We start from the raw sequence: 15,684 nt of genomic DNA, 5'->3' as shown, positions 1-15,684 counted from the left end.
TAGCTTTGTCCTCCCTACATGTTTTTAATATTCAGTTTTGCTCAGATATACATCAGTTAGATTACAAAGTAAAATGGATGTTGAATGCTGTTCATGTAGAGTTTAAACATCATGCTTGTCAGGACTAATCAAACACAGTTATATTAATTTTATTTCATTATTATTATTATTTTCTTGCTCTCTCTTCACAGTACGGTGGCATTATGGCTGTATAAAACAGTACTAAGTTTTGGCAATTCACAGCTTTCACGCAGTAAATAAAAAAAAAGAAAAGTTTTTTAATTTTTGTATATAAATAGAAGTGAAACACACAAATAGTGACTGCTAAAGTTTGCTACGGCACCTGTCAATCAAAATCTTCATTGCCATCTGCACAAAGCCAATTAGTCATATTTCACCCCAAAAATCTAAAGAAAAATAAGAATAAATTGCATATTTAAATAAATCACTGTATTTAATTAATGAGGATAGTGGGGTGAAATGTGACCTGATGACATGATGTCATGAGATTCACCCACAATGATTCTGACGGACAAACAGACCAATCAGAAAGCAGATCTTCGAGTAGGCGGAGCTAAGCCAACAGAGACGGGTGCGAGTGATGAGACTATCAGAAATGATGGACATGAACACACATCAGATCAAGCAGTGATGATGATCAGACACGGGATGACACGATGCACGAGCGCGGGACACAAAAACACTGCCGTTAATGTCACACTTCTGCAGAACGCCAGTTAAACACTGGTCGCTTCATAAGAAAACCACTGAGACACTGGTTATACTACTGGATTAGAACATGTCTACCTAAATGACGGACACGATTCAGCACATCTTTTGGAGAAATATCATATCACAGGTCGAGTGTATCAGATGTTACATACCCCAAAATCCACCAAGGACGACTGGTTAAAAAAAAGCTCGGATGCATCAAACATCAGTGACATATTTTCAAATCAAAATGGGTTTTACAGGACCTCATGGAAACCCGCTGGGCCTTTGTGAACACGGCTTTGACACAATTACTCACATGCTCTTTTAACTACTTCCTTTTTTGGGGGGGGGGTTTATAGACATATAATTCTCACATCTGCAACAGAACGAGGTCAAACACCGGGGTTTAAAAAATTAGGGACCTTTCGGTTTTCCGGCACGTGAAGCATCGAGCCGTCATCTGACATCTGTCAAACTTCCAGAATTACCATGTTGATGGGGTCAAAGTTATTTCTCTTTTGTTTTATTTAACAGAAAACTGGTCAGATTCAAGAGTTCATTGGTTTCTTTCTCTGACTAATTTCCCTTTTTCCGCCCTTCATCCTCCTCTTCCTCTGGCTCTATATCACATTCTCAAAGAGCTGCAATGATCGCATGATGTTTTCATCCTGAAGAGACAAAATATGAACAGAAGAAAGAGAAAGAAAACAATTTCATGAGAGACGGCTAAAGAAATATGAGGAAGAGACAAGAGAGGAAGGAACACAAACTAATAGCAAAAGGCAAAAGAAGAGAAAGTCTGTGTAATCTAGTGAAGCAAACAAACACCCGATCAGACAAGAAGCGGCGCTCTGGATGACATGCGAAACAGCCAATCAGAGTTCAGTGTGTTTTTGATGAAGTGTGACGCCATAAAACGACTGGTGGAGCTGTGATGTAACGAATAGCAAAATAATAAAAAAATGTAAAACTAAGAATTAATTTTGGAAAGATAAAAAATGTGAATGTCTGGTGAAAACATCTCTAACATAAAGCTCATAAAAGAGCATCTTCACCACTTTGACAAAAGCTCGAGTTAGTCAGGAGCGGCATATTCAACAAAAATATTAAAAAGTTCTCTCAAAACTGTAATAACCCTGCCACAAAAGATTTTATACATTTAAATAGAGCTGGATGGTACGAATGGACTATTTATTTATAATTTTTATTTTATTATTACTTCTTTTAACATTTATATATTTTTTAAATAAGACATTTATTTTATGCAAGTAAATTAATTAACTAATAAATGTTTTAAAATAATGATAATAATAATAATAATAAAAGGGGAAAAAAAGGAAATAAGGAAATAAAAGAAAATAAAAAATAAGGGAATAATAAAAATATATTAAAAAATGTAATTAATTCAATAAATAAATATTAAAATTAGTAATAAAATCAATCAATCAATAATACATGGATACATTTATTTGCATGACTTTCAGTGGCCTGAACTGAAATGAAATAATTGACAAAGCAACATAAAAATAAATGATTCATGACGAAGCAACATGGAATAATGTCCCAAATAGGCAAAAGGAAGAGTCTGTTATTTGTTGTTACTCACAACAGGAAGAGGATTATTATTATCATTATTATTATTTTTTGCTACTTTACTATAGAATTGAACTGCTGTTTAATCAATGCGTCAGTACTCACTCTCTGACACTAGAGGACCCTGCTTACATTCAAGAGAGAGAGAACGTGACAAGCTATGACTGGAACAGAATACCTGTGAACTGCTTACTGCACATAGTCTGGATTCTTTTAAAATAAATATACAGTATGCAACTAAAGAAATGCTACACAATTTCATAGTTATGTTTAATTCAGCGAGTGGCGTTCAATGATAATCTTAGCAATAAATGTTAATTTTCCTTTTTTTTAAGGACATTTAAAATGTCTTCACCTTCAATAGTCTGATCTAATAACGAGTGAAGAAAAAGATGTAAAAAACAACAGTTGGAAGGAGTGCTTTGCATTGTGGGACACAGAATTCAATGCACTGTGCTCTGCTTGTATACTGCACATGTTTTGCAAATGGACTAGTCATTCGGTCATTCTATGCATGCTAATTTTGTATGCTATTGTGAACAGGTACCTCTTGACAGGAGAGAATAAACTCATCAAGAGTGACGACTCCATCTCTGTTCTTGTCCATTTTCTGCAAGGGGAGAGAGAGAGAGAGAGAGAGAGAGAGAGAGAGAGAGAGAGAGAGAGAGAGAGAGAGAGAGAGAGAGAGAGAGAGAGAGAGAGAGAGAGAGAGAGAGAGAGAGAGATATTAAGCGTGTGTGAATTACCAGAGTCTGTTCGTCTCAATTATTAGTGAAACTGTACGTTTATCTGCTTCAAGAACAGCGCCGTTATTTCGAAAAGTCATGTAGCTTTTAAGATGCTAAACTATTTCACTGATAAAATCATCAGAGCAGAGTGTGTGTGTCCGTACTGTATGTGTGTGCGTTTGAGTGGGAGAGAGTATGTGCTTTCCATATATAATAAAATGTAATTTTGTGGCAAAAAAAAACATGGAACTTATTTGTGGTTTTTATCCGATTGTTTACTATATGTATTTGATTGGTCAGTGTCGTTGTGGGTTTGGTATCTTTTACTGTTGTCGGCTGTAAAGACCTTTGAAGTAACAGAAATCATTTGGCGGAGTGATATGAAACTGTAATGCGGTCAAAACCTGCTGGAACTACTTTATCCGTGAGTTTCCCACTGTAGAACGATCATCATTTACATTTTTACATTTACATTTATTCATTTAGCTGACGCTTTTATCCAAAGCGACTTACAATTGCTATATATGTCAGAGGTCGCACACCTCTGGAGCAACTAGGGGTTAAGTGTCTTGCTCAGGGACACATTGGTGTCTCACAGTGGATTCGAACCCAGGTCTCTCACACCAAAGGCATGTGTCTTATCCATTGCGCCACTCCCACCCATCAACCTCAACCTCTCATCAACCAATCAGATTCAAGCATTCAGCAGCCCTGTAGTATGTGATGATGTCTAAGGTGCACAATCAGAGTCTGACCTGAAAGAAAGCATCCACGTGCTGTCTGGTGGTGTCGGTCTTCATTGCAGGATACGTGAAGCGGCCCATCATGTCATATATGGCTTTCACTATATCGGTCATCTCCTAGAAACATAAAACAAATTCATTTATTATTCTAAAAACATAATGCCTACATAATTCCGATGTGTTATTTAAATGATTGTACTATTGTGCTAAAATGTGGGAAATAGTCATCATAAAGAATGAATAGATGTGTCCAAACTCTTGACTACGGTATTTTAGGTTAAATAAGGGTCAAAATTGCACTCTTGAGAAAGATGAGAGAGATGAGACTGCGATGGATTTTTTAATTCATAAAATAGTAAACTGTATATTAAACTAACCATGTTTCTAACATCTAACCTTATTTTTCTTTTTAGGCCTAACATGATAACACTTTGAAACACAATGTACTAAAACGTTCTGTCCTGTGTTTTTGAATGTTGTATGTTGTGTTGCCATGCCCCTTTGACTTCGAGTGTGTGTGTGTGTGTGTGTGTGTGTGTGTGTGTGTGTGTGTGTGTGTGTATATAAATAACAAATAGGGGAAATGAAACTAGACAGATGACTAGGTTTGAAACCCTGTGATTATGAAGGAATCATTACCTAGCAACAGAAGGGCTTGTCTAAAAAGAACCAATCAAATTGTGGGACATTATGTAAAGTTTCATGTCATTTTGCCATACCCCTTTATCTATAAAAACTGTTGTATGTGTGTTTTCGGTGGGATTCTCAATGGAATTTGTCTTGCTTCTTTTTGGGAGAGATTCCCTGAGAGCTGCTCGGGAACTCTTCCGGCCATGATTAAAGCATTTAAAGGACATTTGCTGGAGTCTGTTTGTTCATTAGTGCTGCGCAGCAAGTCAGATAGGGAGACAAGCTAAATATAGCGAAACACTAGAGACCTTACTACCAAGTGATAGTGTGGATCACGTTAAGAACACTAGAGACCTTATTCCCAAGTGATAGTGTTCGATAGGGGGCGAGATGTCGTTCGACTCTTTGTGAGACTCTTAGGCGGGGTTAGATTGCGGCTTAAGCCCCGTTCACACCGTCAGTAGCTATGTTTCCATCAACTTGTCAATCGAATTATATGAAGTTCGGTAAAAAAAAATCATGTGAATAAAGCTGGTGAAAGTGTGTTTCCATCAAACAGCTTTAAAGCGAATAAAAACCTGTGCGTAATGACGTCACATGCAGTTTTGCGATCAAATTGGTATATCGAATTGATTTGAGACATTTTAAGGTGTTTCCATTCATTTTCGCACTGAATCGCACAACATTCAAGCAAACATTTGCGAACAAAGTTTTGCTAAACAAAATGGATCGCGCCATCTACCAACAAATGATCAATATTGCACAAGTTAGTGCAGAGTCCTGCACGGGTCCATTTTTGGAGACCCGCCCCCGCCTGTACCCGCAAAGTTCAGCACCAGATCTGACCCGTGCCCGCGATAAATCGCACACAAGATAAAATCATTCCATTTAAAGTGCTTTATTTTTTATCTCGCACCTCTCTCAACATCACAATAGCCTCATGAATGGGCTAATGAGCGCAAAAAGTGCGCTTTGTTTTGGGCCATTCAAGTAGCCTAGGCTACCTCCAGTTCACGCGCGGGCGCCTCTCCGTGTCCTGATTATTGCCTGCTATATTTAGCTCTTATTTATTAAATCCAGGAAAATGGTTGATTAAACATTGATTAAAATTAAGATACAATTAATACAAAACGAAATTCACTTTAAAGAAAGTCTTTCTACAAAAACAAACTTAATAAAGTGGTCAAAATCATGTCTGCCCACTCCATTTGTCTCCCGATATTCGGGATCATCTTATCTTATTCATGCTTTTTTCACTTTTCATAATACATATATATATATATATATATATATATATATATATATATATATATATATATATATATATAATTTTATTTAAACATGAATATGAAACTAAATCGTTTTTTAATGACTGGGCTACAACACATAGGCTTATTAGCCTGCCCTACAATCATTGAATATTATTTTGCTTGATTGACGGGTTTTTATTTAAAAGAAAGAGCGTAGCCTACATTTGGGCAATTTATATACACAATACTTAGGCCTACTAAAATATAATTAATATTATTTTATTGCATTTGTATTAGTTGTGTGAAGAGGGGGGGCAGTCATGGCCTAGTGGTTAGGGAGTTGAACTGGTAACCCAAAGGTTACTGGTTCGATTCCAGAACCAGTGGGAAATGATTGAGGTGCCCTTGAGCAAGGCACCTAACCCCTAATCGCTCCCCGGGCGCCACACAAAGGCTGCCCGCTGCTCTGGGTGTGTGTATCCATGTTTGCAGTGTGTGTGTGTGTTAACTACTCACTACTCTGCTCCTAATGTGTGTGCATTAACTTGGATGGGTTAAATGCAGAGGTCAAATTCCAAGTATGGGTTACCATACTTGGCCGTTACGTGTCACTTTCACTTTCACTTTCACTAAAGAGTAAAAAAAAAAAAAAAAAAATCGGTCGATCTTAACGCAAGTTTACAACCGGCCAGTCAGTCGGACTAAAAGGGGGAAAAATTTAATTGGGTCTGTCCTAAATTGACAGGATCGGTCGGGTAACGGCAAACAAGAATATTTTTAAGGATGCCCAAAACACATATTTGCGAGTGTGTAATGGCAATTTAGACATACAAATATTGCACATATTTTTCATCCGCTACCCGCCCGCAAGGAGTTCATTATCCGCCCGCATCCCCGCCAGTGAATTTTAGGAATGTCACAATCCACCCGTTTTAGCCACTTTTATGCGGGTACCCAACCCATTGCAGGACTCTAGGTGCTTATGTGACAGCTGATAGCGACATTATTTGACTATTATGGCATTTATTAGATTTTTGCTATAATAGCCGTTTTATTTTTCTGTTAAATTAAATTCAAAAAGTATCTCGTCTCCTCGTTTGTCCACTTTGTTGACACCGGCCATATGTGCAAACCAGACAGTATAATGGGTGCAAACTGGGCGGAAATTAACTAAAACTTCTTCTTTTGTGGCGGGTTGTACCCATAAAATGACCTAAAACCATTATTTATTCGGCAAATAACGTTTCCATCAGCGTTTATCGCATAAACCGTATATCGATCAAGATAAAATCCGATGAGACCGACCGTATTTCATTTTAGTCGATATTCAAGAAATTCAATCGAATTTTACTGTTTCCATGAGGCATTTTTCATTCGATATCACATAATTCGGATAAAAATGTGTTGATGGAAACATAGCTAGTGACACGCAGCGACACGATCCCATTCATTTCAATGAAGCGCTGGCAACTTCCGGCGACACGAGCGACAGTGACCGTTGGCGACAGAATGTGGGCGTGTCAAGCGACGCGAGAACTTTATGCAAATGAGAAGTGATTTTCGCGAGCGACAACCAATAGGTAAGAAGCCTTTTAGTGGAGCTCAGCTCACGTCACCGCCTCGAGTCTCGAGTGCAGGCAAGAAGAAGAGTTCGAGGGCGATTTCACTGTTTTATATGATTTGACTGTAACCACATACATGGATATAATAAAATGATGCATGGAAAAGAAACTGTCGACAGTCTCAGTGAGTTTAATTCACACATTTAGTTCGAGTGTTGTAATTTTATGATGCAAGTTTAGCACTGCTGCAGTTTCCCCTGCATTATGTTGACTATTAGGGACAAGAAAATTGATTATTTGTCAAATTCGAATGACGTTTTAGTTATTTATGACAGTATGAGTTAATTTGTTGATTGATCGATCGTTAATCTAGTAGGCTAAATGATTTAATCCACTGAACACTGCTGTGGTGATATAATAACACTCTCCCAACAGCATACTGTTTCTTTTGAGCATAATTCCTAGTCAAATTAAAATGATATAGTTGTATATCACTTGTGATGGTATTTTGTATAGATATGGCCAGAAGTGCAGCGTCTACCAATAACATTAGAGCGACAGCACTACGAACGCCCACAAGCGACTTCACAGTAGAGACTAGCGACATACAGAGGCAAAGTCACTGGCGGTGTGAACAGGGCTTTAGGCGTCAACTCGCGCGTTCAGAGGTAACTCAACTGAGTAAAATATTTTCAGGTGTCAAGGACACCAGGTGCAACCTAAGTCAGGTGCGTAGGGGAAAAATCTACCACAAGTCCCATGTTATTATGACATTCAGAAGTGCACAAAATAATGTTAACATAAAACACTGATAACGTGCATTTCAGTTTCTGTCACTCCTTTAAATTTAACCCTACAAAAGCCTTCTGTATCATATTTGATACGCCAATTTTGTAAGGCCTACAACATTCCTCCCGGGTTAGTGACATCACCAACCCTAAAATTTACATAAACCCCGCCCCCTGAACACGATTTATAAATGATCATAACAGAATATGCTAGAAGACTAGAAGATAACTCCACATAAGCTACATAAATTCATCAACTAACCATTCAGAAATGTTGTCTATGTTGTAACTTCTTGAGTCTCTCCATTATTGTCTGAATCCAGTTTGAACATAAAAGGCTAAAAGATTTTGAAATTGTCAGTGCATGTGTGTGCGAGATAAAAGGACACCAGCTGTTGAAGCTCCGCCCCCTGTGCCGGGAGCAGCAGCTCATTTGCAGTTAGAGGGACAGACACAAAACGGTGCTTTTTTGCTCACACTCAAAAAGTGACAATTTCAACATGCTATATAAAAATATCTGTGGGGTATTTTGAGCTAAAACTTCACACACACACTCTGGAGACATCAGAGACTTATTTTACATCTTGTGAAAAGAGCATTATACCACCGCTTTAAACAACTTTAGCAAGTAAAAGTATTTTAGTATAATTGTACAAACGTCCTCCTTCAGATCGTGCTTCACGTGTCTTTTTGCTGTGAAATCTTTACTGATTTTTATAAAGTAAACATAAAAATAACTTTCTATTGTTCGTGATATTTCAAGATGAACACTTACTGTAGGTTTACTTAATCATCCATACGTCATTTTAGAAAAATCATGTTAAAATGTGAGTATTAAATATGAACATCAGGTTTATTTGTTCATCTCTCAATCATCATTGTAATGTGTTGCATTATATGTTTTTAAAACGACAGAGTTTTGATCATAAAACTAAGCATTTGAATATCATCTTACTAAGACATATTACTGTCAGATATAGAGCGGCGACTGATATTTATATGCATTTTATGTAACTAGTCTTCTATACTGTCATAAAGATCTCATTGATTTACATTACAAGTATCAGAATTTCATCTTACTTTTTGTCCATATAAATATCAGCATAAACAATTATCGACATCAAGCTTAAATTAATTTTATAGAAATAAACCATACATCTCTCATTCAACACAAATCCAGACGGGTTCGCTTTGAGAATGTTTAGCGTGACGGGCGTTACTTGCATTATATACTGTTGCTTTGGAATATAAGTCACAAAACAATACAGATGATTAAAAAAAACATGACTTATATTTCTATTCCAGAAAATACGGTAGAAGTGTATGATCAAACACACCTCTTTATTAATGTAACCATCTTTGTTAATGTCGTACAGGTTGAAGGTCCACTGTAACTTCTCCGTTGTTGTTCCTCTCAACAAGATAGACAGAGCCGTTACAAAGTCCTGACAGAGAGAAAGAGAAACAAAGGGCGAAGAGGAGGGATTTCTCATTAATGACACAAACGAAAACACCGTGCTGACACAGAAATGAAAATAACAACAGAAGAAACGAAGCTGGTGAAGAACATGAATGAATAGAGAGAAATTTCACCTCAAATTTGATTGATCCGCTTTGGGAAGAATCGAAGGCGTTGAACAGGTAATGTGCATATGTGCTGGCGTCTGCAGAGAGAATACACACACACACACAGAGAGAGAGAGAGAGACACAGAGAGAGAGAGAGACACAGAGAGAGAGAGAGACACAGAGAGAGAGAGAGAGACACAGAGAGAGAGAGAGACACAGAGAGAGAGAGAGAGAGAGAGAGAGAGAGAGAGAGAGAGAACAATTAAGACTCATATATTAACAGTAAAATGACTGATTTAAACAACATTACAGTTTTAACAACTAAGTTTTATATAATAATACCGTAAACCTCACATTTCAACCTTTAAACCATAAAAGAAAAGGGATGAGTCAACATTATAAACGATTATTCGTGTTTTCTGTCCCCAAATTTAAGACCTCTTGAAATTATAATGAACTTATTGTATATTATTTAAGACTTATTGGCCCTGTTTGGCCCACCTGGTATTAATAAGATGCCTTTTGGTGGATCGGATCACAAGTGGACGATGCTAAATACAGGTGTAAACGGGGTCTAAAACGCTTTGAGCTTGTCCACTTCCAGAGGTCATCGAAAACACATTCGACCGGATTTGTTTTCGTAGTGTAAACGCTCATGTGATCGAATGTGTTCAAACAGCCACAAAACACCGTCTGTTCTCCACCTACTGACCTGATGCTTAAACATTATTGGAAGAGCGTTAGCCAGATGGGATTTATACTTTGTCGACTGAAGACGCAAGTTTGGTTTGAAGATGTAAAACATACCAAGCACAATGTTCTCTCATCATTCCTGGTTTCTAACACACACTCACTGGTGTTGAGTCTGTCAGAGAAGAAACTAAAGCTGATGTTCTCCGTGTGTTTTGCTGTGTCTCCGGTCGTGTTCATATGTAAATTGCGTGAGCTTATTTCATCCATTAGATGGAAAGATCTGAAAAAGCCCATAGATTTACCCGCCCATAGACCCTCCCCTCGATGTGGTTGAAAGTGGACAAAAGAGACGGATTAAAACACCAGGTGTGAACGGGAATGTGACCCTCGTCTACTTGTGATCCGATCGACCAAAACGCATCTTAATACCAGGTGTAAACAAGGCCTTTATGACCTTAAAGCGTTAATGACCTTAAAGCGTAACTCTCGCCAAAATGCAGCCTAGGCTCTTTTTGTTAATCTACCCGAGTCAAACTTTCGTGTAAAAGCATAATTAGAATGGAAACGCCACTTTTAAGTTTGACCGTATTTTCGTTTTCGGTCAAATTGCCTTTTGAATGGGAGAGCTTGTGGCACGACTATGATAGCATCAAAATCACTATGTTTAAAACACTAAGAAGTCTCACCAGCGCCTCTACACATGAACTCCAGCATTGAGAACATTGTGTACACAGAGTTTACTAAAAAGAAAGATTTTGAACATCTCACTGTCTCTGTGTCCGCCGGCATTTTGTCAGTCAAAAATAGTCGATCTCCGAATGTGAATGAACTGACTCTGAATTTTAGTATTGTTTCTTATATGAGGATCCTTTTTCAAATACAAGGTCAATATTAATTTTCACTAACGACAAAACAACAAATTATCCATGAATTTATATGAAACTAAGCTTTAGGAGCTTTCCATCTTTACTCTCCTCATGTTACGGTGCATTCGGAGATCGACTATTTTTGACTGACAGAATGCCGGCGGACACAGAGACAGTGAGTTGTTCAAAATCTTTATTTTTAGTAAACTCTGTGTACACAAACAATGTTCTCAATGCTGGAGTTCATGTGTAGAGCCCCTGGTGAGACTTCCAGCACAGTTTCATGTTGTGTCGAGTCTTCTTAGTGTTTTAAACATAGCGATTTTGATGCTATCATAGTCGTGCCACAAGCTCTCCCATTCACAAGGCAATTTGACCGAAAACGAAAATACGGTCAAACTTAAAAGTGGCGTTTCCATCCTAATTATGCTTTTACATGAAAGTTTGACTCGAGATTAACTAAAAGAGCCTACGTTGCATTTTGGCGAGATTAACGCTTTCAATTGAATAAAAATTTACATTTTTATGAACCCTAAACACACATTAACACGAGTATGTTTTTTTTTTATAGCAAGCTAAGGAAACGTATCTATACCAGGGTTATTATCGTTGACTAAAACAGTAATGCAACAAGGTTCCATTTGTTAACATTAGGTAATTTACATTAGTTAACATTAATATAGTTATTCATTCAAAAACGTGGATTCATTCAGTAACAAAACACCAGAGACGTGCAATGACTCGTTGGTGGATTCGTTTGGAATAATTTTCATTGGTGAAACAGAGCAAAAACTGACGGTATTCTGCATTTAATATGTAAGTCACGTAATATTAACTTCTTGCTTGTTGAACTGTTGTATAAAATCGATATCAGGATTTGCAATCGAGCTGATATTCGGGGAAAACGGCACTCTTGCTCGTGTGATATTGCTTAACCAGCTCTATCCTTTATAAATACTAAACGCCAGACCTCACACAGAGGCATTTTTAGCCCTGTATATAAAATTTGGGGGGATTTATATTTATTTTGGTGGCACTTTTGCCCGAGGCCCCATTCATTTCTCAAGTGAAACGCATGAAAGAAATGGATAGATGAACTGCGAACACACACTGACCCCCGTGAGGAAAGAACTGTGAGTAGATCTGTTTGAACGTCTCCTCGTTGACCACGCCACTGGGACATTCCTGAGAAACAAAGGGGAAAAATGTGTGTATATTTGATTGTCACAGCAGTCCATCAGGAAAACACGTGTACGTGTGTGTGTGTGTGTGTGTGTGTGTGTGTGTGTGTGTGTGTGTGTGAGAGCTTGCATACGTTTTTAAAGCCTCTGTACAGCACTTGCAGCTCTTTCCTGTTGAAGTTTGATTGAGCCTCCAGAAGGTCCAACGCCTCTGGACGATGACACACCACAGACAGCTCCAGATCATCACACACCCTATCTACACACACACACACACACACACACACACACACACACACACACACACACACACACACACACACACACACACACACACACACACACACACACACACACACACACACACACACACACACAGGTTAAAACATGTACAATAAAACATGTGCAATACATTGGATTTCCTTTTGTATATGATGCATTTAACAGTGAAACAGCACTTTTTAAAATAAAAAAAAGGAATTGAAATTAATTATATGGTAAAAAAAAATCAGATGCAGATTAAATAACATTTAAAATAATAATAATAATAATAATATGCTCTTTTACACAAAATCATGTTAAAAAAAATGCAAAAACCTCAGAAAAATACCATGTAAAAAAACAGTTCCATGTAATTTAATTACTTATAAAATAATATTTTTTACAGATCCATGAAATATACAAATAAACATACAAAAATAGACAAACATCCAAGAATTCATCCATTTCACCTCTGCACCATTTTGATTGACATACATTATCGATCATAAGTTTGGGGTCAGTAAGATCATCTTCTTTTTTTCCAAAGTATTTTGCATTGAGCAAGTATGCATTAAATTGATCAAAAGTTACAGTAAATACATTAATAATATTACAAAAGATTTATATTTTTAAACAGATTTATTAAGATTTATAAACAGCACAACTTTATAAACAGCACAACTGTTTTCAACATTGATAATAATCATAAATGTTTCTTGATCATCAAATCATCATATAAGAATGATTTGTGAAGGATCATGTGACACTGAAGACTGGAGTAATGATGCTGAAAATTCAGCTTTGATCACAGGAATAAATTACACTTTATATTCACATAGAAAACAGCTTTTTTAAATTGTAATAATAATATATTGATATACAATATTACGGTTTTTACTGTAATTTTTTATCAAATTATGCAGCCTTGGTGAGCAGAAGAGACTTATTTTATTTAACAACATTGGAAAATCTTAGCGACACCAATCTTTTGAATGCTAGTGGTGATGTAAAGGATAGTCTGAGATGAGACGCACTGATAACACACAGTGAGAGATCTCGTCCTGCATCTGAAGCACTGAATCATGTGGTTTCAGAGACGTACAGGTACAGAGGAACTCCTGTGTGTGTTAAAGATGACGACACCGCAGTAACACACACGTCTGACATTCACAGCATTCGAAACGGATCACTTCCTTTACATCTATTCGTTCATTTAGCAGAGGCTTTTATCTGACATCATCAGTGGGAGACATCACAAGCAATCTGGCCTTTCAAAATGTCTTTCAGTATCTTTACATGTGTATTTTTATTTAATTTAAAAACAATAAAAAACCTTTTCATTACTTGAAATAAAACGATAACAGAAGTTAAATCAAATATATATATATATATATATATATATATATATATATATATATATATATATATATATATATATATATATATAAATATAAATAAAAATATATATATTTCAGCTAGTTGCCAAGCCAACATTTCTCATATTAATTTAGCTAAACTTGATGTATTAAAATAACTAAAAACTGAAATAAAAATGTATAAAAACTAAACAGACATAAAAAAAAAGACAAAAATTATGAAAACAAACAACAGAACTTTTACTAAAATTAAAAATGAAAATATAAAAATGAAAACTAATTCAAAATATTAATAAAAAAATCTCAATGTTAGTAAAATAAGACTGAATCTGTATATAAACGACTGAACCGCAAGAGTCACAACAATCAAAGCTCAACTGAACCAAAGTGAGAAAAACAAATAGACATACAGTTTGAAATATGAATATGATCTTTCTGGCGTGTTGATCATCATACATAAGGACGGACACAGGGTGTGTGTGTGTGTGTGTGTGTGTGTGTGTGTGTGTGTGTGTGTGTGTGTGTGTGATGGGTAGATTTAGGGGTAGTGTTAGTGTAAGAGGACAGAATATACAGTGTATACAGTATAAACACCATTGTGTCTATGGAAAGTCCCATAAAACATGAAAACACAACGTGTGTGTGTGTGTGTGTGTGTGTGTGTGTGTGTGTGTTAAAGCACTGAAGGACACACACAGGTGAGGTCAAAGGTCATGTGCCTGAGGCTCTCACTGCTGTTCAATGTCATTTAGCAGTGTCATATTATAGCACTGCACTCTCTCTAACACACACACACACACACACACAAAAACACACGCACATCTGCAAGAACACACACAGTTTAAAAAGAAAAGTATTTGTCATTGTAAATAAGGTTATTGGAGTACATCTGTCTACTTCAAAATTCATGTTTATTTCAATGCGTTACTTGCCATTTCTTTGTAATTATTTGTGAAATTGACGGACAAATTCTGAGTGAAAATTGTTTCTACACCAATTTTTTTTTCAGTGTATTAAAGCTCTGAATTAAATTATATTTACAAAAACTATATATATATATATATATATTTTTTTTTTTTTACATAATCTGTAAATAAAACAAATCCTGCAACATTTTTTTTCTTCAGTGCAAGTCTAAAGCATTTTCCCGGTTTGCCATAAACATGGTTATGATGAATATTTCTCTCTTTTGATCTTATTCCACAGCTGGTGAAATACATTTTCCACAGAAGAATTACAGTGTGAAAAATGCGACTTTCTAGCAGAGGTTAAATCTGATTCAGCAAATATCAAACACGGCACACACTCATTATCAGACGTCTGTCTGAATCACATCAAGCCCAAACAAACATCTGATAAACCTTCAGTCCAGCTGGTAATGTCCTGAGTGAGATGTGTGTGAGACTCACCCTCAGTGCTGATGAGTCCGAGTGTGTGTAGGAGTTTCACAGCTCCACACAGCAGCAGAACTATAGCTAAAGTTTGCAGTCCCTCTCCCTCTCCTTCCTCCATCACTCCTGACTCCCTGTGCTAGTGCCTTAATATTCCTGTTTTACTCTCGCTTGCATTACTGTCTCTTTCTGTACTTGCGGAGTCTGCAGCATCCACCTTTATATACCTCTCTCTCTCTCTCTCTCTCTCTCTCTCTCTCCTAATTCTTTGTTTCCCAGTTTGTACTCTTTCTCTCTCTCTCTCTGTGTGTGTGTGTGTGTGTTAGAAATATTCACAATG

General features: G+C 36.8%; 1 protein-coding gene across 6 annotated transcripts in view; it reads right to left on the bottom strand.

Annotated features, from left to right (window-relative positions):
• kcnip1a (Kv channel interacting protein 1 a) overlaps positions 1 to 15,684 on the bottom strand; it is a 77,283-nt gene that overhangs the window by 2,623 nt on the left and 58,976 nt on the right. For 4 of the 6 annotated variants that reach the window (XM_082177170.1, XM_082177169.1, XM_082177171.1 and 1 more), the window contains 7 exons: positions 12,451 to 12,575; positions 12,251 to 12,320; positions 9,602 to 9,672; positions 9,346 to 9,453; positions 3,791 to 3,895; positions 2,855 to 2,917; positions 1,062 to 1,382 (listed from right to left, as the gene is read on the bottom strand). In XM_082177170.1, coding sequence (XP_082033296.1) covers positions 1,335 to 1,382; positions 2,855 to 2,917; positions 3,791 to 3,895; positions 9,346 to 9,453; positions 9,602 to 9,672; positions 12,251 to 12,320; positions 12,451 to 12,575 — 590 coding nt within the window. In that variant the 3' untranslated portion in view covers positions 1,062 to 1,334. Of the gene's footprint in view, positions 1 to 1,061; positions 1,383 to 2,854; positions 2,918 to 3,790; positions 3,896 to 9,345; positions 9,454 to 9,601; positions 9,673 to 12,250; positions 12,321 to 12,450; positions 12,576 to 15,362; positions 15,481 to 15,684 lie in introns of those variants that run through there. The other 2 variants (XM_082177174.1, XM_082177173.1) reach the window with 2 other exon arrangements.

Source organism: Leuciscus leuciscus, assembly GCF_965113295.1.
Source record: "Leuciscus leuciscus genome assembly, chromosome: 8".
NCBI lineage: Eukaryota > Metazoa > Chordata > Actinopteri > Cypriniformes > Leuciscidae > Leuciscus > Leuciscus leuciscus.
This window is presented reverse-complemented; position numbering and strand designations above follow the sequence as displayed.